Source organism: Pongo abelii, chromosome 2 (assembly GCF_028885655.2).
Source record: "Pongo abelii isolate AG06213 chromosome 2, NHGRI_mPonAbe1-v2.0_pri, whole genome shotgun sequence".
NCBI lineage: Eukaryota > Metazoa > Chordata > Mammalia > Primates > Hominidae > Pongo > Pongo abelii.
Genome location: NC_085928.1, coordinates 192,979,560 through 193,004,370, shown reverse-complemented (window position 1 = coordinate 193,004,370; position 24,811 = coordinate 192,979,560). Strand labels below are relative to the sequence as shown.

Genomic DNA, 24,811 nt, shown 5'->3' with positions numbered 1-24,811 from the left:
TCATCCTGGCTAACACGGTGAAACCCCGTCTCTACTAAAAATGCAAAAAATTAGCCGGACGTGCTGATGGGCGCCTGTAGTCCCAGCTACTCTGGAGGCTGAGGCAGGAGAATGGCGTGAACCCGGGAGGCGGAGCTTGCAATGAGCCGAGATCGCGCCACTGCACTCCAGCCTGGGTGACAGAGTGAGACTCCATCTCAAAAAAAAGAAAAAGAAAAATCATCCATCTGAAGGATTGGGATCAACTCCTAGATCCTTCTCAGGCACAAAAAGAACCAACCCAACAAAACACCTGGCTCATTGGTGGTGAACTAGGAAGCTGGGCTCTGTGCCATAGACTTCACCCAAGGTATGTTGCTCCATCACACTTGCACAGGCTGAGCGAGGGATTCTCTTACACATTTCACAGCTATGCTATTACTCTGTAGGGCTGTATCCTATCAATCAAGAATGAAAATAATCCCTTCCTCCCTCTTAACCCCTCCCAAGTGGTGGCAGTTGTTTCCAGCTAGACCTGATCTGCCTATTGTGCTGTCATCAACACCTCCCCAGAGCTCACCCTGGCAGGCTTGACCTGGACCTTCCTGCCTCCTTCCTCTCTCCTCAGCTCCCATCCCCTGCATCTCCTTTCTGTGGCCAGGCTGTCCACAAAATTATTTTGCTTCAATGTGGTGATCTGTGGCCACAGCATTTTCCTCTCTTTTGTACCTTTGGTCAATTAAGAGCTGCTATGTTACATTTTATCTCTATTCTCTGTTTTTTTTTTGAGATGGAGTCTTGCTCTGTAGCCCAGGCTGGAGTGCAGTGGCACAATCTCAGCTCCCTGCAACCTCTGCCTCCAGGGTTCAAGTGATTCTCCTGCTTCAGCATCCTGAGTAGCTGGGATTACAGGCGTATGCCACCACGCTCAGCTAATTTTTGTATTTTTAGTAGAGATGGGGTTTCACCATGTTGGTCAGGCTGGTCTCGAACTCCTGACCTCTTGATCCGCCCGCCTCAGCCTCCCAAAGTGCTGGAATTACAGGCGTGAGCCACCATGCTGGGCCACATTTGATCTCTAAAGACCTTTGCCCTGTCATCTCCCTGCCCAAATATCCTGAAGGAGTCTCTCTAACGTCCCACAACAGATTAAGCTGTTTGGGCTGCACCTTTATTTTGCATGTGTGTGTGTGTGTGTGTGTGTGTGTGTGTGTGTGTTACCTTTAGATTCCTTCATTGATTTCTTTTTCTTTTTTTTTTTTTTTTGAGATGGAGTCTCACTCTGTTGCCCAAGTTGGAGTGCAGCGGTGCAATCTCGGCTCACTGAAAGCTCCGCCACCCGGGTTCATGCCATTCTCCTGCCTCAGCCTCCCGAGTAGCTGGGACTACAGGCGCTCACCACCACGCCCGGGTAATTTTTTGTATTTTTAGTAGAGACGGGGTTTCACTGCGTTAGCCAGGATGGTCTTGATCTCCTGACCTCGTGATCCGCCTGCCTTGGCCTCCCAAAGTGCTGGGATTACAGGCGTGAGCCACCGCGCCCGGCTTTTTTTTTTTTTTTTTGAGACGGAGTCTCACACTGTTGCCCAGGCTGGAGTGCAGTGGTGTGATCTCGGCTCACTGTAACCTCTGCCTCCCAGGTTCAAGCAATTCTCCTGCCTCAGTCTCTCAAGTAGCTGGGATTACAGGCGCCTGCCATCTCACCCAGCTAATTTTTTAAAATTTTTATTTCTAGTAGAGGTGGGGTTTCACTATGTTGGCCAGTCTGGTCTCAAACGCCTGACCTCATGATCCACCTGCCTTGGCCTCCCAAAGTGCTGGGATTATAGGCATGAGCCACCGTGCCCGGCCAGTTCATTGATTTCTTTTGGTGCATACATTCTCAAAATGCTCATCTCACAACATTAGCATTTTGTTATTTTTATTGTTTTTTTTTTTTCTCTTTCACAGTGCTATAGGCTAATCTGACCCTGATACTAACCTTTTTTGGTTTTATAATATTTGCACAAAAACCTTCCCTTTCTCCAAACTCTTCTCTCTTCATCCATCCCAAATAATTTCTTTTAAAAGTGTGACATATCATGAAAGAAATGGAGAAAATGACATTTCCTTATTTACTGTGTAGCCCCACAAAAAACACCTTGAAACTCTAAAGTGCTTGTGAAATGTGTTTCTGGGTTTCATATTTCTTATTTTGATTGAAAAATCCCTGTGCAGAAATCACATTGAACAGGATAACATGTTCAGGGTCAAGCAAATTACAGGTACTTGGAAGATTTTACAAAAGTGTATAAGTGGTTTTCCTAGTTTGCTACATACACTGAAAACATTTATCCAAGAGATATTTATTTTTTAAGAATAATTATTATTTCCCCTTACCACATGCTTTTTTCCAATTGAACTATGCTAACTTTCCAAATACTAAATATTTCTGTGCTTACTCTTGGTTATATATAAATATTTCAGGTTTGTTTTGATTTTTACTTATTTCTTGAAGGTAAGAGTACTATTACTCTCAATTGTTGAGCATCTACTCCAGAACAGCCACTGCTGAGGCACATGCTGGTCAATATGGTAGCCACTACCAAATGAGGCAACTGAATACTTGAAATATGGCTAGTCCAAATTAAGATATACGTTAGGCATAATATACACATCAAATTTCAAAGACATACTTTGAAAAAAAATGTAATATACGTCATTGATATTTTATATTGAGCACATGTTGAAATGCTGATATTTTGGATCTCTTGGGTTAAATAAGATGCTAGAAACAAGCCGGGTGCAGTGGCTCATGCTTGTAATCCCAGCACTTTGGGAGGCCACGGCGGGCAGATCACTTGAGGTCAGGAGTTCGAGACCAGCCTGGCCAATATGGTGAAACCCCTTCTCTACTAAGAATACAGAAGTTAGCCGGGCGTCTTGGTGGGCACCTGTAATCCCAGCTACTTGGGAGGCTGAGGCAGGAGAATCACTTGAACCTGAGAGGTGGAGGTTGCAGTGAGCTGAGATCGAGCCACTGCACTCCAGCCTGGGCAACAGAGCGAGACAGTGTCTCAAATATTTAAAAAAAAAAAGAGATGCTAGAAACAAAACAGGTGAAGCCTGTTGTTTCTTTTTACATTTATTTTACATTTGCTAGTTTATTCACTTATTTTTTTGAAACTGAGTTTTGCTCTTCCACCCAGGCTGGAGCAAAGTGGTATGATCTTGGCTCAATGCAACCTCTGCCCTCCGGGTTCAAGTAATTCTCCTGCCTCAGCCTCCTGAGTAGCTGGGATTATAGGCACCCGCCACCATGCCTGGCTCATTTTTGTATTTTTAGTAGAGACAGTGTTTCGCCATGTTGGCCAGGCTGGTCTCAAACTCCTGACCTCGAGTGATCCACCAGCCTTGGCCCCCCAAAGTGCTGGGATTACAGGTGTAAGCCACCACGCCCGGCCCATTTGCTAGTTTATTTAATGTATGTAATAAAGGATACAAAAGACAATTTAGATGAAGAGAAGCACAGGGCAAGGCATTGTGGGAGGAGGCGCGGAGCTTATATGCGCTGTCCGGGGTGATGCTCTGCAGGCACCTCCACGTGTTCAGCAATGAGGATGCTCCTTACTTTGTAAAATGTCGCTACAAGGAAAGGTAAACTTTTTTTTTTTTATACTTTAAGTTTTAGGGTACATGTGCACAATGTGCAGGTTAGTTACATATGTATACATGTGCCATGCTGGTGTGCTGCACCCATTAACTTGCCATTTAGCATTAGGTATATCTCCTAATGCTATCCCTCTTCCCTCCCCCCACCCCACAACAGTCCCCAGAGTGTGATGTTCCCCTTCTTGTGTCCATGTGTTCTCATTGTTCAATTCCCATCTATGAGTGAGAACATGCGGTGTTGGTTTTCTGTCCTTGCGATAGTTTACTGAGAATGATGATTTCCAATTTCATCCATGTCCCTACAAAGGGACATGAACTCATCATTTTTTATGGCTGCTTAGTATTCCATGGTGTATATGTGCCACATTTTCTTAATCCAGTCTATCATTGTTGGACATTTGGGTTTGTTCCAAGTCTTTGCTATTGTGAATACTGCCGCAATAAACATGTGTGTGCCTGTGTCTTTATAGCAGCATGATTTGTAGTCCTTTGGGTATATACCCAGTAATGGGATGGCTGGGTCAAATGGTGCTGGGTCAAATGGTATTTCTAGTTCTAGATCCCTGAGGAATCGCCATACTGACTTCCACAATGGTTGAACTAGTTTGCAGTCCCACCAACAGTGTAAAAGTGTTCCTATTTCTCCACATCCTCTCCAGCACCTGTTATTTCCTGACTTTTTAATGATTGCCATTCTAACTGGTGTGAGATGGTATCTCATTGTGGTTTTGATTTGCATTTCTCTGATGGCCAGTGATGATGAGCATTTTTTCATGTGTCTTTTGGCTGCATAAATGTCTTCTTTTGAGAAGTGTCTGTTCATATCCTTCGCCCACTTTTTGATGGGGTTGTTTGTTTTTTTCTTGTAAATTTGTTTGAGTTCATTGTAGATTCTGGATATTAGCCCTTTGTCAGATGAGTAGGTTGTGAAAATCCTTACACCTTATACAAAAATTAATTTGAGATGGATTAAAGACTTAAACGTTAGACCTAAAACCATAAAAACCCTAGAAGAAAACCTAGGCATTACCAATCAGGACATAGGCATGGGCAAGGACTTCATGTCTAAAACAGCAAAAGCAATGGCAACAAAAACCAAAATTGACAAATGGGATCTAATTAAACTAAAGAGCTTCTGCACAGCAAAAGAAACTACCATCAGAGTGAACAGGCAACCTACAAATTGGAAGGAAAGGTAAACTTTCTTATTTGCCCTGCATTTGTGGCTTGCATCGTATTTGTCAGACAGTGCTGGTCTCAGCACTTCATATATTTAGAGTGAATGAATGAGTGAAAAGATGCAACTGCCTATACTTTTCTGATCTTTGAGGGCAGCTCACAATAGTCTATCAGGAAGGAATCAAACAAAGTTACGGTTTGACAGAAATTTATTGTAATTCAACTCAATCTTGTTTTGTAATTGAGAGTGCTGAGGTTCAGAGATATGTTCATGCTTTATACACTATCCACGGAATAGATAGGAAAGCGGTGGGTGATTCATGCCAGCATCCCTCTGTCATCATCGGTGGAAAATGTCTCAGTGAGGATTTCCAAAAGTATCCAGGGGCAAACGTCCAGGATTCTAGAGGACCCTCTACCTTACTACCTGTGGAACTGGATCACTCATTATGGTTTTAATGAATTCATTCTCTGCAATTGACCAGAGCTGTCAAGGACAAACACCCCAGGCTAAGCCTTGGTCTCATCTAGGAGTGGCCAAGCTGGGGTGAGCAGGGAGGTCCAGGGTAGACACTCTGGGACAGTGGGACATTGTGACATCATCATTGGCAGTCTTGGGCAGTTTCTCATTGCTGAGTCTCCAGTCCTAGCTGTTACTGCAAGTCCATGCCTCTACCATGAGGGTGGAGGAGTTAAAATTAACAGATCCACATGTACCTTGAGGCGACAGACTGGCTCTGGTGAATATTCCCATTTTCCTATTTGGAAGGTGACCCACTGGAATACTGCTTTTGTTGGTTCTTTTGTATGAAAGGAGTACTGGTGCCCAATTTCCTAGGGACAGTTCCTGAGGTGTACCCCTTCTTTCTGTTAAGAATCCCTCTTATAATGGTTCTTATTTATTTACTTTCAATTTTATTTTTTTATTTTCTGAGACAGAGTTTCGCTCTTGTTGCCCAGGCTGAAGTGCAATGGCGTGATCTTGGCTCACCGCAACCTCCGCCTCCCGGGTTCAAGCGATTCTCCTGCCTCAGCCTCCCGAGTAGCTGGGATTACAGGCATGTGCCACCACACCCAGCTAATTTTGTATTTTTAGTGGAGACAGGGTTTTTCCATGTTAGTCAGGCTGGTCTCGAACTCCCGACCTCAGGTGATCCGCCCGCCTCGGCCTCCCAAAGTGCTGGAATTACAGGTGTGAGCCACCACGCCCGGCCTTAGAATGGTTCTTAATGTGGAGGAAAGAAGCCCAGGTAGTCATTCCTTTGGTATCACCAGTAACACCGGGGAGTGAGCCAAAAGGTTCTTCTGCTTCTAGCCTCCACTCTGGTAAGTTTGGTATGAGCTTTGGAACTGTGGCTTTCATGCTGGACTTCCTGTGGCTTCACTAGGGCCCACTCTGACTGAGGCCTAATCCTGTCTGCTTTACCCTTTAAAAAATGGTTATAATTCTGAATTCATAAGATCTAAACGCCATGTTTTACTGAAAACAAAATAGGTTCCATCAGTCAATCGCATTTACCCTTATGTATTTATAAATCAGCAAGCTTGAATCCAATAAGGACATTAGTGTAAATGCTGGGCAAAATTGAGAGCACCCAAGTTAAGTGTGGGAGGGTGGTGGCTGTGTATCTCAGACTAGTGGCTTTGAACTGTGTCTGTGTATAGTTTACCCTGCAGGCTTAATTTTAGCTAGATGAACTACCAGAAATGTTAGCAATCTGTCTTTTCAGATTACTTCTGCTCTTTCTGCTAAAGACAGATTCTAGAAGTATGAAATCCTTACTTTTACATGTTTCTTTGAGCAGAACTGCAACTATTTTATCAGTGAATATTATGTCTTAATATGAATTTTTAAGCTTTTGTGGCAAGAAGTATTTACGTATTTATGAGCACTATATTAATTTTTTCATCGTTTTAGGTATACAGTGAGAGGGAGTGTGTGTGTATGTGTTGGGGGTGGGAGGGGGTTAGAGAGAGGAGGAGAGATAGAGAGACAAGATAGTCAATTTTGGCTAGCTGTTTCCATCTTATTTCTTATTATTGTACTGAGATTGTTACTATAGAAAATAGTCATTAGAACTCCTGTACTTGAAAAAACTCAAAGCCTTAACTTAAATATTTGAAACATGACAAAAAAGTAATATGAGAATATTAGTTAATATTATTTTGTTAAATATTGTAATTTATGCTTTATCTTCAGGATGCTTTTCCATTTAAAAAATAATCAGGACAATTTTAACAAATATGTTTATCTCACCCAATCACGACGATTGAGTAATAATTCTCCATTTCACATTCAGTACTGTAGCCAGGAAGTACAGTAATGGATACAGTTGCTACTACATTTACCATCTGACCATATGGTATAACATACATCTGCGAAGGAGAACAAGCATTCCTTTACAATAACAAACAATATAGGCACTGTCTTAAGACAGACATCAGTTACATATCTCTTTCTTTTCATTAATTTATCCCACTCTGACTATGTAGCACATATATGTCAGGCACTCACTTTGACACTGAAAACTCAAAGAATTGTGCAACCAGGTCTCTGACCTTAAGCAGTGCAGTCTGGCAGGGGAGATGGTCATGTCGGCAAATGCTTATCATATGAATGTCATAAGCGTAACAAAAGTATATGTAAGGTGTCAGAGAAATGCAGGGGGGGAAACTTGCCTAACTGCTGGAATCCAAGGATCAGGTCAGGAGACAATCATAGAGAAGATGGTCTTTGAGTTGAGTACTGAGATCTTGGTGGGAAATATGTGGTAGTCAAGAGAACAGACTGTAGCCAGACTATCGGGTTTCAAATCCTAGCTCTGCTACTTGCTAGCTATGGAATCTCTTTTTTTTTTCTTTGAGGTGGAATCCCACTCTTCTTGCCCAGGCTGGAGTGCAGTGGTGCGATCTCAGTTCACTGCAACCTCTGCCTCCAGAGTTCAAGCGATTCTCCTGCCTCAGCCTCCTGACTAGCTGGGATTGCAGGCATGCACAACCACGCCCAGTTAATTTTAGTAGAGATGGGGTTTCACCATGTTGGCCAGGCTGGTCTTGAACTCCTGAACTTAAGTTATCTGCCCGCCTTGTCCTCCCAAAGTGCTGGGATTACAGGCATGAGCCACTGCGCCTGGCCTAGCTAGGGAATTTTAGGCATATTATTTAATCTCTCTGTGTTTCCGTTTTCCCCTTTGTAGGATGGGTGTAATAGCTGGGCATGCTCATAGGGTAGAAGTGAGGATTATATGAGTTAGTATGTGTTGCAGTGAGGATTACATAAATTAGTATGTGTCATGGGCTCAGTCAGTATTAGCTAGGAGGCCAGGGATAGGAGAATTGGAGAAAGCAAGGAAACATGCAGATGTATGGCAGTCTTGGTTTGTGAAAACTGAAATATGAGGTGCATTTGGATGGAGGGTGGTGGAAAATGGCAATGGGAATGGATAGATTAGAGGAGAGAACTTTAATGCCATGCCAAAGAGGCTCGTGCTTATGCAGCTCTTGGAAAATTTTACGGACAAATTCAAATTTGCATTATAGAAAGACAACTATGGAGCAGTGGGGAAGGAGTAGAGGCTGGAAGATTAGGTAAGAAGTTACTGATAAGATGAGGAGAGATGATAAAGAATTGGCTGGTCGGGCTCAGTGGCTCATGCCTGTGATCCCAGTACTTTGGGAGACTGAGGTGGGCAGATGATGTCATGAGTTCGAGACCAGCCTGACAAACATGGTGAAACCCTGTCTCTATTAAAAATGTAAAAAGTAGCTGGGTGTGGTGGCACACACCTGTAATCCCAGCTACTCGGGAGGCTGAGACAGGAGAATCGCTTGAACCCGGGAGGCGGAGGTTGCAGTGAGCTGAGATTGCGCCATTGTACTCCAGCCTGGGTGACAGAGCTAGACTCCATCTCAAAAACAAAACAAAACAAAACAAAACACAACAACAACAAAAAGAATTGGTTAAGAAATAGAAGGTAGGGTGCAGATTTAAAAGTCATTTAGGAGGGAAAACTGGTGAGATGTGGAGTAAGGGAATGAGGCAGGAAGAGTGGTGGATGATTCTTAGATTTCTAGTTTGGATGATTTGATAAAAGGCAGGAAGAAAAGTGGGTTTGGGGATGTTTTAGATTTGGTGAGCTTGATGGACCTGTGAAATGACCAGAATGAGTGTTTAGGCCTGCCACTTGGGGACTGGAAGTCAAGATTTGAGATTCCTCTGGATATGGGCAGTAGTTGACATCGTGGGAATGTGAGTGACAGCGTGACACAGGCTGTATACAGAAGGACGTTCAGGAATGGTCAGGAAAGCCCAAATTGAGTACAGCCAGCAAAGGAGAGTGGTCAGAGTAAAGAGGAGATGCAGGAGAAGGTGGAGTCATGGAAAATGAACAGGAAATTCAAGGAGGAAGTGTTCAAATGCAGGCGAGAGGTCAATTAGAATAACTAAGGCCTGTACCTTGGTAGAGCTTAGGAAAACCCACAAACGATTATTTCAATGGAGTAGAACAGAGTGGAGTAAGAGATACAGTGAAGCCTCCTCATTAACACCCTAGGTGTTACGTTAATACTTTAGGTCAAAAGCTAGGTGAATTCCTGGAGAACCTCCGTGGATGTAGTCCAGTTTCAGGCTTGCTGCATGAGGCAGATCTGGCTTGTTCTTGCAGGACTATTTACCCAGAGCCCAGCAAGGAGCTTGGCACATTCACTTTCATCCATTAAATATTGGGGGAAAGAATGGATGAACGGTTTGTGGCGACCAGAAACCTGCCTTGGCACAGCGGTGGGCGCTCCCAGTACATGGCTAGCTCCAGGAAGTTAGGAGGCCTTTGGGAGTTACCAAAGAAGTTCTGTTGTTTTGGTAAGAACAAATTCATTAGTTATAGGGTTGATCTGGTCGTTTAATGCCTCTGCTGGTGATGATGGTGATAACGGGTCTACTCAGGTGGGTCCTGTTCTGAAACGTAGGTTAGCTCTTGGTCCAGTTTCAGATGTGACTTTGAGTGAGTTTGCTTTCTTAGCTGTTTTATTTCCTTCCTGTGTGAAGGTGTCTTATCTCTCCAATTGTATACTACATTTCTGAAGGGCAAGGACCACTCACTCCACAGGAGTCTTCTGTCCTCCTTGCAGCACGAATTTGTCCACTTGATACTCAGCTCAGAATCCTAGTGCTCCTCAGTCTCAGCTGACTTAACGCCCAGGGCAGGTCACACCTGGACTGTCCGCCCTGCGTGACTAGACCCTCAGTGAAAAAATGTGTAGTTGCTTCCCGAAACTTATCCTGGGCAGGCCGAACTGAGGGGATACTGAGAGCTAGCAGTAGGCAGGCAACCCGGACTCCCGCAGCCCGGCCTTGGGTCCCAGTGCATCCCACCCCATCTCACTCTAGGGTTACCCCACTGTCTCCCAGCTGACAGGTGGGGGAGAGCTTGGGCCTCACTAATGGAGTGACAGCCACCGCGGGGGGGGGGGGACTAAGGTCTCCCCTGGGATGCCCACGCGAGGGAACTGATGTAGGTCTGATACTGAGACTGGGGGAAAAAAGAAGAAAACACGGGGCGGGGGCAGGTGTTTCCACTATTTTCTCCCTTTTTTTGATACTGATGGGGAGGGGAGGTCTGGGATGGATGAAGCTCCTCAACCATCCGTTTCAGCCGCCCCCAGCTGCTCAACTTATCCGCCGCCGCTCGTCCCCGCTTCCAGCCTGCGTAGACCCGGCCGTGGCCGTCCGGAAGGAACCGCGTAGGAAACGGAGGTGGGGTGTCCCCCGGCGCCCCCACCAGAGACCGCCCGGCGCGGCAGGAGGATGTCGGCGCGCGGAGGGCTTGCGTCGCCCGCCCCTCCCCCGCCGCGCCCCCCGCCCCCGCCCCCTCCCCGGGGGACCCCCGCGCCCGGGGGAAACCCCGCGCGGGGCGCCCTCCGCCTGCCTCCGTCCCTCCGCCTCCCGAGGCCCGGGGCTGCCTCCTCGGGCCGCGCCGGGCCGCCCCGCACTGCGCATGAGCGGGAGCCCGGCAAGCCCGTGAGAGGAGCCGCCGCCGCCGCCGCCGTCCATTCGCTGCGGAGCCGGAGGAGGAGGGGAGAGGCCTGGAGGACACCAACATGGTGAGGCACTGCGGCCGCCCGCCCGCCCTGCCGGCTGGGGGCCGGCGCTGCCGCGCGCCCCCGCCCCGGCCGCCCTCCGTCCCGCGGCGACCCTGCAGCCCCGAGCCTCGGCCCGCGGCCTCCGTCCCGCTGCCAGGCAGGGGCTCTCCTGCCTGCCTCTCCCTTCCTCCTTCGCCCCTTCCCGCCCGGGCGCCGCCGCTACGCGAGAGCCGAGGAGGCGGAGCGGAGCCGGGCCTAGTCGGGAGCCCCGGGGAGTTTGGGGCGCGGGGAGCTGCCCCGGTGCCCCTTGCCGGGGCCCGGCGCGGGTGGGGGAGGCGTTGGGGCGGGGGGAGGGGATGGGGCAACGGCCCTGCCCCTGCCCCTCTGCCGGCTCCATTGTGTCTGGCCGGGGACTGGGGTCTGGGGTTCCGGGTGAGTAGCCTCCCCCCGCCCCGAAGCCGGGGCTTCCCTCTCCGCCCGGCCGGGGAGAAGGAAAGACTTTCCCGGCGCGCCTCTCCCTCCTCCGCTCCCGGCTCCAGTACCCCGCAAGTCTCCCAAGCAGTTTTGCTTGGGGCGGGGTATCAGCCCTTTTCCTTTCTCCATCACCTCTCGAGGCGTCCCATGCTTTTGGAGAAGGAGAGTTTCCCCGGCCAGTTGGTGGAGGTTATATTTACCTCTCTACTGAAAACATGGGAGACTGCTGAGCTTGGGGGAGGGGGTACGGAAGTGCAACCTGTTCTCATTTCATAAAATTAGGGAACACAGACTAGCGAGCGCCCTTTCGAGCACCTATTTTATTTGCTTAGGGGTGGGAGGAATAATTGCTTTATTATAGTAGTTAAGGGCCATTTGTATTTTTTTTTAAAAAACAGTTTGTCAAGTTACTCTCCTTTTTTGTTTGGGGGGGAAAAAAAAAGTCCTCCAGGCTTGCAGACCCTTGTGGTCGAGTTGTTTACTTTGGTAATTAAGTACCTGACTCTGCTGGACGCTCTTCGTGTTTCAGAAGCGCTGTTTGGCATTGTACAGTCTGAGCGTGAGTTGAATTCCGTGCAGGTTACTGTATGAATAGTAAAAATGATATTGTTGTCCTTTTGCTCATGGGGAATATAAAGGCCTCTTTGAGGAGGGTGTATGTGCGCGTTTGTGTTAAGGGAATGCTCCAGTGTCTTTGTTTTTAGTTGGTCTTATTTTTGCTGAATGACACTTCTAGTCCCATCCTCCAGCTTGGCAGTATTTTGTTGTCATGTATGGATATATGGTTTAGTCTGCTACATATTTAACATTTATGTTCTGTGGCAAGTTGTGTAGGAATTTACAGTTTGAATTTGTAAGAAAACTTTCCTGTAAAGTGCAGGTTAATGTATGGATTAGTATTACAGTGTTCAGAGATCCACCCGGCAGTCTAAACAGTTTCTAGTTTCTTAAGTATTTAGATGGTCATAGACATTACTCCTGAAGTTTCCAGACTCTTAGCATTTAGATGAGTATAGTAAGCGCGAAGTAATGACGTTAATTCACTGGGAAACACTCAGCCACAGCTGAAATGTGTGCTCTTCAGGATGGTCTCCAGATCCGCATCATCCCCTAGACTCTGGGGTCCCGGAAATACTCATCACCTGTTAAGGAATTCAGGCTTCAAGTGGTTCATAGGAGAGTTCAGCTTGTAAGCTTCTATTCTTTTGGTTAATATTAAAATTAGCTAGTTTTGAAACTTAGCCATAACCAATGTAATTCTACCAGTGGTGACAAGATATTAATTTAAAACATATCCTGTGGCTGAACTCAGTTTGTGTCATGAGAATTGTGATATTCTCTGGTTTAGCTAACTCACCATGGGGGCTGGGCACGGTGGCTCATGCCTATAATCCCAGCACCCTGGGTCACCGAAGCAGGAGGATTGCTTGAGAGCCTAGGAGTTTGAGACCAGCCTGGGCAACATAGTGAGACTCCATCCCAAGGAAAAAAAAAAAAATTAGCCAAGCATACTGGTGCTAGCCTGTGGTTGCCCCCACTCCAGAGGATGAGGTGGGAGGATTACTTGAGCTGGGAGGTTGAGGCTGCTGTGAGCCCTGCCACTGTACCACTCCAGCCTGGCTAACAGACCTTGTCTCTTAAAAAAAATAATAAGAAAGGAAAGAGACTCACCACTGGCCCTAATAGAAGTTAGGCAGTAAGAATTTTATAGTTAAGAAGTTGTTTCATTATAAAGTTATCTTACATATAATTGTTTCTTTATGCAGTTTTGGGGCTGTGAGTTTTTTGGTGTATGTAGCTGCAGCCCATTTCCAGAGCACATGTTATTGTCAGTTTGAGAGCAAACTTAAATGATGGGATATTTGAGATACTTTGTATAAGGAAAAAAGTTGTTCTGTTAACTTCCTCCCTCCCCCCACACACAGACTAAAAACGACTCCAAAACTAGATAATATTCTATTACTTTGGAACTTCTTTTTTTTTTTTTTTTTTTTTTTTTTGAGATGGAGTTTTTGCTCTGTTGCCCAGGCTGGAGTGCAATGGTGCAATCTTGGCTCACTGCAACCCGTGCCTCCTGGGTTCAAGTGATTCTCCAGCCTAAGCCTCCCAAGTAGCTGGGATTATAGGTGCCCGCCAACATACCCGGCTAATTTTTGTATTTTTAGTAGAGACGAGGTTTCACTATGTTGACCAGGCTGGTCTCGAACTCTTGACTTCAGGTGATCCACCTGCCTCGGCCACCCAAAGTGCTAGGATTACAGGCGTGAGCCACCACGCCCAGCCTGGAACATGTTTTTAAAAAGTGTTCGGCTGAGTGCAGTGGCTTACGCCTGTAATCCCAGCACTTTGGGAGGCCAAGGCGGGCGGATCACAAGGTCAAGAGTTTGAGACCAGCCTGGCCAATATGGTGAAACCCCGTCTCTACTAAAAATACTAAAATTAGCCAGGCATGGTGGTGGGGGCCTGTAGTCCCAGCTACTCAGGAGGCTAAGGCAGGAAAATCACTGGAACCCAGAGGAGGAGATTGCAGTGAGCTGAGATGGTGTCATTGCACTCCAGCCTGGGTGAGATCGAGACTCTGTCTCAAAAAAAAAAAAAAGTGTTCAAAACGTGTGGGTTGTTTTATTTATAAGATGGCAGGATTGGACTTGATGATTTCTGAAGTTTCATCCAGCATAGACATTTTATGATTCTAATGATTTTCTAGACTCATAGCATCATAGAATTTTTAGACCTGAAATAGACTCAGAGATCATCTAATTACTCCTCCCCATTTTTGCACCAGAAGAAATTGAAGATCAAGGAGGTTTTGAGGTTCAAGGTTGCAGGATTGTTGGTTGCAGAACTGAAACTATTTTCTCCTGGTCTGCCATTTCCCCCAGTATTATCTGTTAACTCCCCGTTTTTGCACCAGAAGAAATTGAAGATCAAGGAGGTTTTGAGGTTCAAGGTTGCAGGATTGTTGGTTGCAGAACTGAAACTATTTTCTCCTGGTCTACCATTTCCCCCAGTATTATCTGTTAACTGATATGAAATCCAGAAAATTACTTTTGAAATTAAATCATATCCATCACTTAAACACAGGAAACCCCGTGTTATTAATGAATATGTTAAGTAACAAAATTCATATTAATGGGTGATCAATGATGTTAATGCCTATGTTTTCAATGGCTTTAAAAATATATGAACTTTGAAATTTAAGATTATGTTGTCAACAAATACTAGAATTTGTAAATTCAAATGGATGTAGGTCTATTCAAGGTTGTCTTTTCATAACTTGTTGCACATTCTTTGCATGTCTACAAGTAAAGGAGGGTATCAATTCTTTTCAATGATTATTATACCTCTGCTGTGTGCTAGACATAGCGTTAGGCACTGGAGGGATGTATATATCACAGAAGAGACAAAAATCCTCACTCTGGTGAGGGGTACCTTTTAGTAGGGAGACATAAATAATAAACATTGTATATAGTTTTCTTCTTTACTGTGTTAGAAGGTGTTAAGTGCTATGGGAGAAAGCAGTGTTAGGGAAGGGGATTGGGGGTGCTAGGGCATTGATGGAAGTAGGGTTGCTAAATATCTGTATCATCAATGAGATAATTTTGAACAGAGTAGGGGATGAGGGAATAAGCCATGCAGAAATATGGTAGAAATCTTGAGGAACCACAGTGAGACCAATGTGGCTGGAGCAGTGTGTGTGTGTGTGTGTGTGTGTGTGTGTGTGTGTGTGTGTATATACACATGTATGTATATACACATACGTGTGTATATATAGGGGGTCGTTGGAGCAGATGAGGCCTAGGTGGCAAGGAGTGGGGATAGGCATGGGTGGGCACTGTAAGGATATTGGGCTTTTAGCCTAGAGAAATGGAAAGCCATTGAAGGATTCTGAGTGGTATGATATAGCTTGTTTTTTTTTGTTCCATAGTGTGTCTCGTGACAGTATTACAGATAATTATTTTTAAAAGCAGTTTTTCAAAAGACCCTTATTACAGTTTTGTTTACCATGCAGCTTCTGTGTACAGAGTTTTGAATTCTGTTTAAGATGACTGTCTAATGTTCAATAAAAACTAATGGATTATCAAGTATACCTAGCCACACGAGGGTTAATAAAAACACAACAAAACCTCTTTGGTAGATTGTTGAATATGTTCTAGTGGTTTGTATGTAGTTCAGTGACTATATGCAGAAAACTGGGCCTTTGGGGACAGAGAAAGGAAATTAACATTTATTGAGAAGATACACTCTGCTAGTCAGACAATTTACAATTGTCATTAATCTCCACTCCCACTTCTGAAATAGGCATTATTACTACTTTTTTTTTTTTTTTTTTTTAAGCATATCTGGGAATGAAGGCTTAGCGGTTCTAAATGATTTGATGCTAGTATGTGGCAGAGCAGGGGTTAGGACCCTGGTCTCTGGTTCCACACTTTATCTCCCTCACCCTCACCTACTCCCATTTTTCTGTTTTTTGTTTTTGTTTTTGTTTTGTTTTTTTAACCCAGCAAGCAGTCCCTCAGTGTAGATGTGGAATCTTTGTTTAGTTTTACTCTGGTTTCTTCCTTGTCTTGCTGAATAATAGTGACCTAGTTGTTTCCATATCCAATCAAATGATCTGATGTAAACATTAAGTAATTGAAAAATTACAACTTTTGGTGCATATAGTAAGAAAGTTGGAGGTACAGTTAATTCTGTGTTAATTTTTGGCTGGACGCGGTGGCTCACGCCTGTAATCCCAGTACTTTGGGAGGCCAGGGCGGGCGGATCACAAGGTCAGGAGATCGAGACTATCCTGGCTAACACGGTGAAACCCTATCTCTTCTAAAAATACAAAAAATTAACTGGGCGTGGTGGCAGGCACCTGTAGTCCCAGCTACTCGGGAGGCTGAGGCAGGAGAATGGCGTGAACCTAGGAGGTGGAGCTTGCGGAGAGCCGAGATTGTGCCACTGCACTCTAGCCTGGGCAACAGAGCGAGAGACTGTCTCAAAAAAAAAAATTCTGTGTTAATTTTTTAAAAAAAGTTTTAAAAGAACAGGTTATTTGGGTCAAGTGGCTGCTTTGATTATGCTCTTATAGATTGGGTCAAGCATAAGGAAAATCTGGGAGAAAACTACTTTTAAATTTCAGTATTATGTTGTTCAATACTGTGTTTACCATGAAATTTGATGAAGAGAAATAGTTCCAAATAGGATTCAGTTGTTTTGTGGACAGAAACAAGCTCTTGACTAATTTATATAGCCACTTTAGGTGTGCGCCCACCCCCACAAGAAAATGCAAAACAGAAGGAAAAAAAAGTCACTGAAATAGTCTTTTATTACTTTATTGAATTTGTTTTATATAATTAGTACCTAGTCACTGAGAGTGATTAGGCTGCTTGTCTGTATTATGGGATTTAGTTTTTTTTTTTTTTTTTAAAGTCTATTATACTTTTGAATCACTCAACACAGAGATAAGTTGCTGAAGTACAGGGCCCATTCCCTTATTAGAGTAGGGTATTTTCATTTTAGTAAACATGTGGAGTGTTTATTCAGAGGACTCTAATACTTCCTGATTTAGGATTTGAGAAAATAATCAAATATTAGAATTAGAAGATTTTATTTTTCAAAGATCATTTATTCTGTCTATGAAACAAATACAGTATGTTAGAACTTAATTATGGGATTTTAAAAATCTCATTTAATTTTTCATTTTTTGTGTTTTTTTTTTTTGGCCTCAGTAATCTTTTGTTAATTTGAGATTACTTTAGAAAACAATGTTAAAGGAGAGAGGAAAGTAAATTTAAATTAGCTACTTGTATTTCTTGTTAGAAGTTCAAGAAATAAGTTTGAGAGAATCAATTGAGATATGATGACTAATCCAGGTATTTTAAGATGGTTATTTCTTATTATATTCAGAAATTAGCAAAAATAACTTTTGTTTTTTGTTTTTTTGAGACAGGATCTCTGTGTCGTGCAGGCTGGAGTGCAGTGGCACGATCTCGGCTCACTGCAACCTCTGCCTCCCGGGTTCAAGCGATTCTCCTGCCTCAGCCTCCTGAGTAGCTGGGATTACAGACACGTGCCACCATGCCTGGCTAATTTTTGTATTTTTAGTAGAGACAGGGTTTCAGCATGTTGGCCAGGCTGGTCTCGAACTCCTGACCTCAAGTGATCCGGCCCCCTCAGCCTCCCAAAGGAGTGCACCTCCTAAAAGGCTGGGCGTGGCTGGCCTTTTGACTAGTAATTTTGACTAGTAATTCTGAGGGGTGGAGAGAAAATCTTTTAAATTTTCATTAGTTGCCTACTTTTTAAAAACCTGTTAAGAAAAGTATACAAAAGTCTACAAAATCTATTTGAATCTTACAGATATGCTTCTGAATTTTTTTTTTTTTTTTTTTTTTTTTTTGAGTTTCGCACTTGTCACCCAGGCTGGAGTGCAGTGGTGTAATCTTAGCTCACTGCAGCCTCTGTCTCCGGGGTTCAAGTGATTCTCCTGCCTCAGCCTCCTGAGTAGCTGGGATTGCAGGCACACGCCACCATGCCCAGCTAATTTTTGTATTTTTAGTAGAGACGGGGTTTCACCATGTTGGCCAGGATGGTCTCAATCTCTTGACATCGTGATCTACCCGCCTCGGCCTCCCAAAGTGCTGGGATTATAGGCATGAGCCACTGTGCCCGGCCACTTCTGAATTTTTGAAAGGTAGATTGCCATAATATATCATTGTGCACAATAATTACGTAGTATGTATATCATTCCTATTGGACTTAGTAGTACAGTAATACCCTCTTGTCTGTGATTTCACTGCTTGATTTCAGTTACCCGCAATCAACTGGTGATCTGAAAATATTAATGAAAACTTCCAGAAATAAACAGTTCATCAGTTTTAAATTGTGCGTTGTTCTGAGTAGCATGATGAAATCTCATTGTTGCAGCCATTGGTCATCCCTTTGTCCATCTTATTCATGCTGTATTCACTGCCCACTGTTAGTCACTTAGTAGCTCTCTTAGTTATCAGGTCAAAAAAACATAGTGTATGTGTGTATATATAGGGTTCTATACTATCTGTGTTTTCAGGCATCCACTGAAGTCTTGGAACGTTCCTCCCTCCCCCATGTGGATAAGAGGGGACTGATGTAATACAGAGCCCCCCCCTTTTTTTTTTGAGACGGAGTTTCGCTCTTCTTGCCCAGATTGGAGAGCAAGTGTGATCTCTGCTCACCACAACCTCCGCCTCCTGGGTTCAAGCAATTTTCCTGCCTCAGCCTCCCGAGTAGCTGGGATTACAGGCATGTGCCACCACGCCCGGCTAACTTTGTATTCTTAGTAGAGATGGGGTTTTTCCATGTTGATCAGGCTGGTCTCGGACTCCCAACCTCAGTTGATCTGCCCCCTTCTTGGCCTCCCAAAGTGCTGGGATTACAGGTGTGAGCCACTGCGCCCGGCCTCTTTTTTTTTTTTTTTTTTTTTTTTTTGGTTAAGACTGGGTGTTGCACTGTTGTTCAGGCTGGAGTTAGTGATGTGATCATGGCTCACTGCAGCCTCAACTTCCTGGACTCAAGTGACCCTCCTGCCTCAGTCTCCTGAGTAGCTGGAACTACAGCTGTGCACCACCAGATCTTGCTGTGTTGCCCAGGCTGGTCTTGAACTCTGGGCTCAAGCAGTCCTCCCGCCTCGACCTCCCAAAGTGCTGGGATTACAGCTGTGAGCTGCCTTGCTCAGCCTCAGCACCTCTTAAAAAGGAGTTAATTTTAAGAGTTATCCAAAGTGCAGGAAATTTAAGAATGAATGAATAATCGTTATCCATAAGCAATTATTTTAAACTTCAAATTATAAAAGAGTACTATGAGGGTTTTGTTCGTTTTGCTTAGTATTTGAAATTGTACATATTTCCTGGCCATAACCTGTACAAGTATTTGTATTTTCTCTGAGATTCAGGCCTTCTCTGTGGAAAAGGGAACCCTGACTTAGAGTGCCCTGTGATTTTTTTTTCAACCTGTGTACATTTAAAGCTATAGATTATAGCCATCTGTTTTTAAAATAGACTGTGACAGGACTATAAACACATTTTTTTTTCTGTTGTATTGCTTGTCTTAAAAATAACTTATCCCCTTTTCTCCTCCTTACCCCCAACCGAAAAAAAGAAAAAAAACCCTAAATAGAAGCTCCATCCCCAAATTATCTTTTTAGTTAGGTTATGAGAGAATGCTTAATGGGGAATTTTTAGTTTGAATGCATATCGTTCACATTTGACTACTTTTCCATTAAAATAGGTGAAGAAATATTGCTCACAATTCTCCTCCCTTCAACAGTCAGTGGTTGCACTTTTGCCCTTTTTGTTTTTCTTTTCACTTGAAGACAGTATGTAGTAAATGGCAAGACTGCATGCCTTGAAACCAGGCACCAGGGTTTCACTCTGGCTGTGCTACTTTTTGAATAAGTAGATAAATGATGCTAAAAGTTTGGTTCCTCATTGGTAAAATGGAACCATCTTGCAGGATTAATAAGTACCTAGCACAGTGCCTGGCACACAGTAGAAGCTCAGATGTTAGCTGCTAGTTTTATTATAGCTATTGTTTACCATTTAAATTTTTTTTTCTGGAGTTTTTTTTTTTTTTTTTTTTAAAGATAGGGTCGCATGCCTTCTCTTGTCCAGGCTGGAGTGCAGTGGCACCATCGTAGCTCACTGCAGCCTCTATCTCCTGGGCTCAAGTGATCCTCCCACCGCAGCCTCCCAAGTAGCTAGGACTCCAGGAATGCACCACCATGCCTGGCTACTTTTTTGTTGTTGCTAATTTTAATACAGATGAGGTCTTCCTGTGCTGCCCAGGCTGGTCTTGAACTCCTGAGCTCAAGTGTTCCTCTTGCCTTGGCCTCCCAAAGTGCTGGGAGTACAAGCCATGAGCCCACCACACCTGTCCATCTTTCTTCCTCTATGGACTTCTGTGGAGTCCTTACCATGTGCTAGTTACAGTTCTAAGAGTTTAACCTGAATTGATTCATGTAACCTCAACACTCTGTTTACAGATGAAGAAATTGAAGCACAGAAAGATTAATTTTCCCAAAGTCATACAGCAATTAAGTGGCACCAGTAGAGTTAAAATCCTGACAGTCTGGTTTGAAAGTCTGCACTCTTCACTAGTGAATCATATTATATTGCCTCTGTACAGGTAGAAGGAAAGAGATAGAGCTACTCCTACCTAGATTCCTATTCGACTTTCCTGGAGTAGAACTTTGTTTCTAGGTGAAAGTCTGCTCTGGGAGTTGTAGGTAGGCTCATTGGCTGAATTGATTTTTCCTGCACTTTTGACTTCGGACCTGTAGTCTATTGGAGGGCCTTTTGTGAGTGAGTGATTTTGGATATTGGTAACGTTTTGCTATGTCTGCTGAATACCGTGTATTATGTGTGGAAAGTATGATCTTCTAAAGTTAAAACTAGCTCTTCTAAATTTCAGATGAAGTTAAACTGTCAATATGATAATTACATAACAACATACAGAGCTTTTAGTGAGAATTATAGGTGATCGTAAAAGTGTTTTGATTTTGAAAGCATTGACTTTTGTGAGCTAGATTCATCAAATCCTGAGATAAGAATTGAGTTAGAAAATTAATTCCTTTAAAAATATAAACGCCTAAGTGTCTGTTTCTGGAGTTCAGGCTGAAATATAAACTCAAGGATGAGAAGGTAAAAAATTCAAGATAATAGAAATAATAAAATGGATCTTATTTTTTTGCTGTTAAAAATATCACTTATTAAAATTACTTCTATTTTGAAATTGTTAGGACTTAGTTGACTAGAAGGTCATTTTCCATGTTTATTTTTCCTTGGGGAAATACTTTTAATGGGAAGACTTTTTAAACTTTATTATTTTTTCTTCAGATAAACTATTATTTAAAATGTGATTCTTACATTTCTTTTCTTTTTTTTTTTTGGGGGGGGGATAAGATTTCGCTCTGTCACCCAGGCTGTAGTGCAGTGGTGCTATCATAGCTCACTGCAGCCTTGAACTCTTGGGCTCAAGTGATCCTCATCTTCCCACCTCAGCCTCCCACGTAGCTAGGACTATAGGTGTGCGCTACAACCACCAGCTAATTAAAAAAAATTTTTGTAGCGACGGTCTCATTGTGTTACCCAGGCCAGACTAGTCTTGAACTCCTGGCCTCAAATAGTCCCACTGCCTCCGCCTCCCAAAGTGCTGGATTACAGGCGTGAGTTACTGCACCTGGCTGATTCTCTAATTCTTGAATTTCTTGAGTGAAAAAAATAATGCAAATATGCTAGATTTAAGAATAAAACAATATGTGTTGATAACTTGGCATGTTATGTTTTGGAAAGATGAACAAATACATTCATTTTACTGTTCAGATTATGACAGTATTTCTAACTTTGGTAATCTTTGATACTGTTGTAATTAGCTTTCTGTTACAAGAGATAGCATTTCTCCTCCCCCCTGCTTTTTTTGCTGGAGTTAAAAAGCAAAATATATTCTGTTTTATGCATTTTACATCCTTACAACTGTTGCATTTCTTCGAAAACTTGATAATATCTAGGTAGTTTTAACATTGGAATACTGAAGATTGTATTGCCTGATCTTATTTAATGATTACTCTAGTTTATTCCCTTTAAATAAGTATTTAAATAAATGGCATATATTACATTTGAGTGCTGAATCATTGTAGCTGTCACATGGTTTTGCTCTTGGGAAGTTCCCCACTGGGTTTGTAGTAGAAACAGAGAAAAAATCCATCTGTTTTTTCTTCCACCTCAATTTTCTATCCACCCTCTCATCCCCTATAAAATCATTCTTCTCTGGTTAGTCACCTTCTCTTCCTTACGTTGATAAAAATTTAAACCTTTGGTGCCATACTGTCAAAATCAGAACACTGCCTGGTACACCTATGTGGCTTAGGAAAAGGGGATGGGAGTGTTACAGCTCCCCTAAGTTGGTCAGGTATACTCCAGCTTTATTCTAGGATAGCCTTTGAGACTACAGAATTGAATTCCCTTAGTAGGGAATCAAGTGTTAAAATGTATTCTAGGAACAGAGAGCTGACAGAGAATTGGTAAGAGTGCATTGTAAGTGTAAGAAGTGGAGGGTACTTAACAGACTTTATAGGAATGGGATTGTCAATATCACTTGGCTTAGCTGGAGTCCATACTGTCAGTTCTTGGCCTAGTAGAACTCAGTAGCCTTTATGGTGTTGGAAATGGGTAGGTGCACCCTGTTTCTTCAAATATGTTGATATTGCCCTATGTAGTGGAAATTTATACCAAACCAGTTAAAATAGTTTACATTTGGCCTGGCGCGGTGGCTCATGCCTGTAATCCCAGCACTTTGGGAGGGTGAGGCAGTTGGATCACCTGAGGTCAGGAGTTCAAGACCAGCCGAGGCAACATGGCAAAACCCTGTCTCCACTAAAAATACAAAAATTAGCTGGGCACGGCAGTGCGTGCCTCTAATCCCAGCTACTCGGGAGGCTGAGGCAGGAGAATCACTTGAGCCTGGGAGGTGGAGGTTGCAGTGAGCCGAGATGGCACCACTGCACTTCAGCCTGGTGACAGAGCGAGACTCCGTCTCAAAAAAAAAAAAAAAGTTTACATGTCTATATATATACATATTATTTATTACATAAACATTTTTCAAATAAGATATGACATGGAATTAATTCATTTGTATAATTTTGTTTTTAGTTGGTGTGGGTAAGACAGTTTTTTAATCTTTGTTTCCCTGGTCTTCTATTATCTTACTTTTTGATAGGAATAGAATAGTAGAATGAATAGTTCTTTTTGGCTTGTAGAAATGACTTAAGCTATGATTTTTCCTTCTTCCCTTCAACAAAGGTGATTGACCCTGCAGGGAACAGAGCACTGGATTTAAAACTGTATGATAAAACCCCAGATAAATCTGATTGTTTTGCCACTTCCAGCTTTTAGGAGGATGGGGGAAAAGTTATGCCAATAAGTTATATCAGGTTTAATTAAAAAGTAATTTCCAGGCCAGGCACAGTGGCTCCCTCCTGTAGTCCCAGCACTTTGGGAGGCTGAGGCAGGTGGATTGCTTGAGCCCAGGCGTTTGAGACCAGCCTGGGCAACATAGCGAGACCCCGTCTCTAAAAAAACAAACCTACGTAATTTCCAGGATATGGTCTGTGGTTGGTGTACTTGCAGGTTAATCTCCAACACTTCCTGCACCATTGTGCGGTGGTCACTGACAGTCACAGTGATCCTTTGGTACTAGTTCCTCAGAGGAGGATTAAAACATATGTTAGGGTACTCTGTCACTCAAGGGAGAAAGGTATACTAAGTTTTAAAATAAATTTCAGTAACAAAAGTTGGAATCAAAATGGTTTCCTTGTTAACTTTCATTTAAGCAAAATTAAATTAGGACAGTTCTCTTCCTTGGCATTTGATTTCATTGTGAGTTTGTTGTCACTGAACAGTAAATCTCAAGGAGGAGATAGTTTTCAAAAGGGAAGAATCCTAGACACTTGAGGGATGTGTTTTGCAACGGGATGTGACTTATCTGATGTGCAGATGTTGTAGAGTTATTAGTGAAGTAGCAGAAGAGTAGTGAATTTATAGTTTCTCAATTTTAGTGGAGTACAGAGGTTGAGATTTTAATCTGTAATCTTAACAGTAACATATTTACAAAGAGAGGAGTGTGGCTGACATCAGATTCTAGAGCATAGACATTTTTCATATTGCAAGAAAAAGGGAAATGGGGTTAGTTTTCATATTTGATTTTGCATAGTCTTGTTTTTACTGTGATCGGTAGAAGTATGTTGTAAAATCTCAAAAGCTATGTAAATATGTACAGCAAGCAGTGTGACTTATGGAAAGATTACTCAGATTCATGAGACCTCTTTGTTCTTGTCTCATTTCTACTAATAACAACCTGAGTGATTTTTTTGAACAAATGCCTTAAACTTCTGGTTAAGGTTCTCTGATCTGTCTAATCTGGAAGTTGATGTTTACGATCTGTCTGTTTGGGCCAGATGAGGGAATCTGGGGCTCTCAAATGTGTTGCTTAAACCACAGAATATATATATGTATATATATATACACACACACACACACATATATATATATATATATATATATATATATACTTTTTTTTTTTTTTTTTTAGAGACGAAACCTCGCTCTTGTCCCCCAGGCTGGAGTGTGATGGTGTGATCTTGGCTCACTGCAACCTCTGCCTCCTGGGTTCAAGCAGTTCTTCTGCCTCAGCCTCCCGAGTAGCTGGGATTACAGGCACCTGCCACCATGCCCGGCTAATTTTTGTATTTTTAGTAGAGACAGGGTTTCACCATGTTGGCCAGGCTGGTCGTGAACTCCTGACTTCAGGTGATCCGCCCACCTGGGCCTCCCAAGGTGCTGGGATTACAGGCGTCAGCCACTGCGCCCAGCCAACCACAGAATATTGTGTCTATTCATGAGTACCTCAAGTTGTCCCTCTTCATTTGCAATAG

At 43.3% G+C, this 24,811-nt stretch overlaps 1 protein-coding gene and 1 long non-coding RNA gene across 6 annotated transcripts in view; both read left to right on the top strand.

The window, feature by feature from the left end:
* Nucleotides 1-5,415: 5,415 nt before the first annotated feature.
* The window catches only part of DCUN1D1 (defective in cullin neddylation 1 domain containing 1), a 42,629-nt gene continuing 23,233 nt past the window's right edge, over nucleotides 5,416-24,811 (top strand). The window contains exons 1-2 of one of the 5 annotated variants that reach the window (XM_054553046.2): nucleotides 5,451-5,549; nucleotides 5,960-6,135. Coding sequence is in view for 1 of the 5 variants with exons in the window: in XM_024244337.3 (XP_024100105.1) it covers nucleotides 10,906-10,908 (3 nt within the window). In the remaining 4 variants the exon portion in view is untranslated. Of the gene's footprint in view, nucleotides 5,579-5,959; nucleotides 6,136-10,698; nucleotides 10,909-11,211; nucleotides 11,320-24,811 lie in introns of those variants that run through there. The other 4 variants (XM_054553047.2, XM_054553048.2, XM_024244337.3 and 1 more) reach the window with 4 other exon arrangements.
* LOC129058747 (uncharacterized) lies at nucleotides 11,326-12,862 on the top strand. Its single transcript, XR_008524090.2, has 2 exons — nucleotides 11,326-11,550; nucleotides 12,446-12,862. It is a non-coding gene; the product is annotated as an uncharacterized LOC129058747 (long non-coding RNA).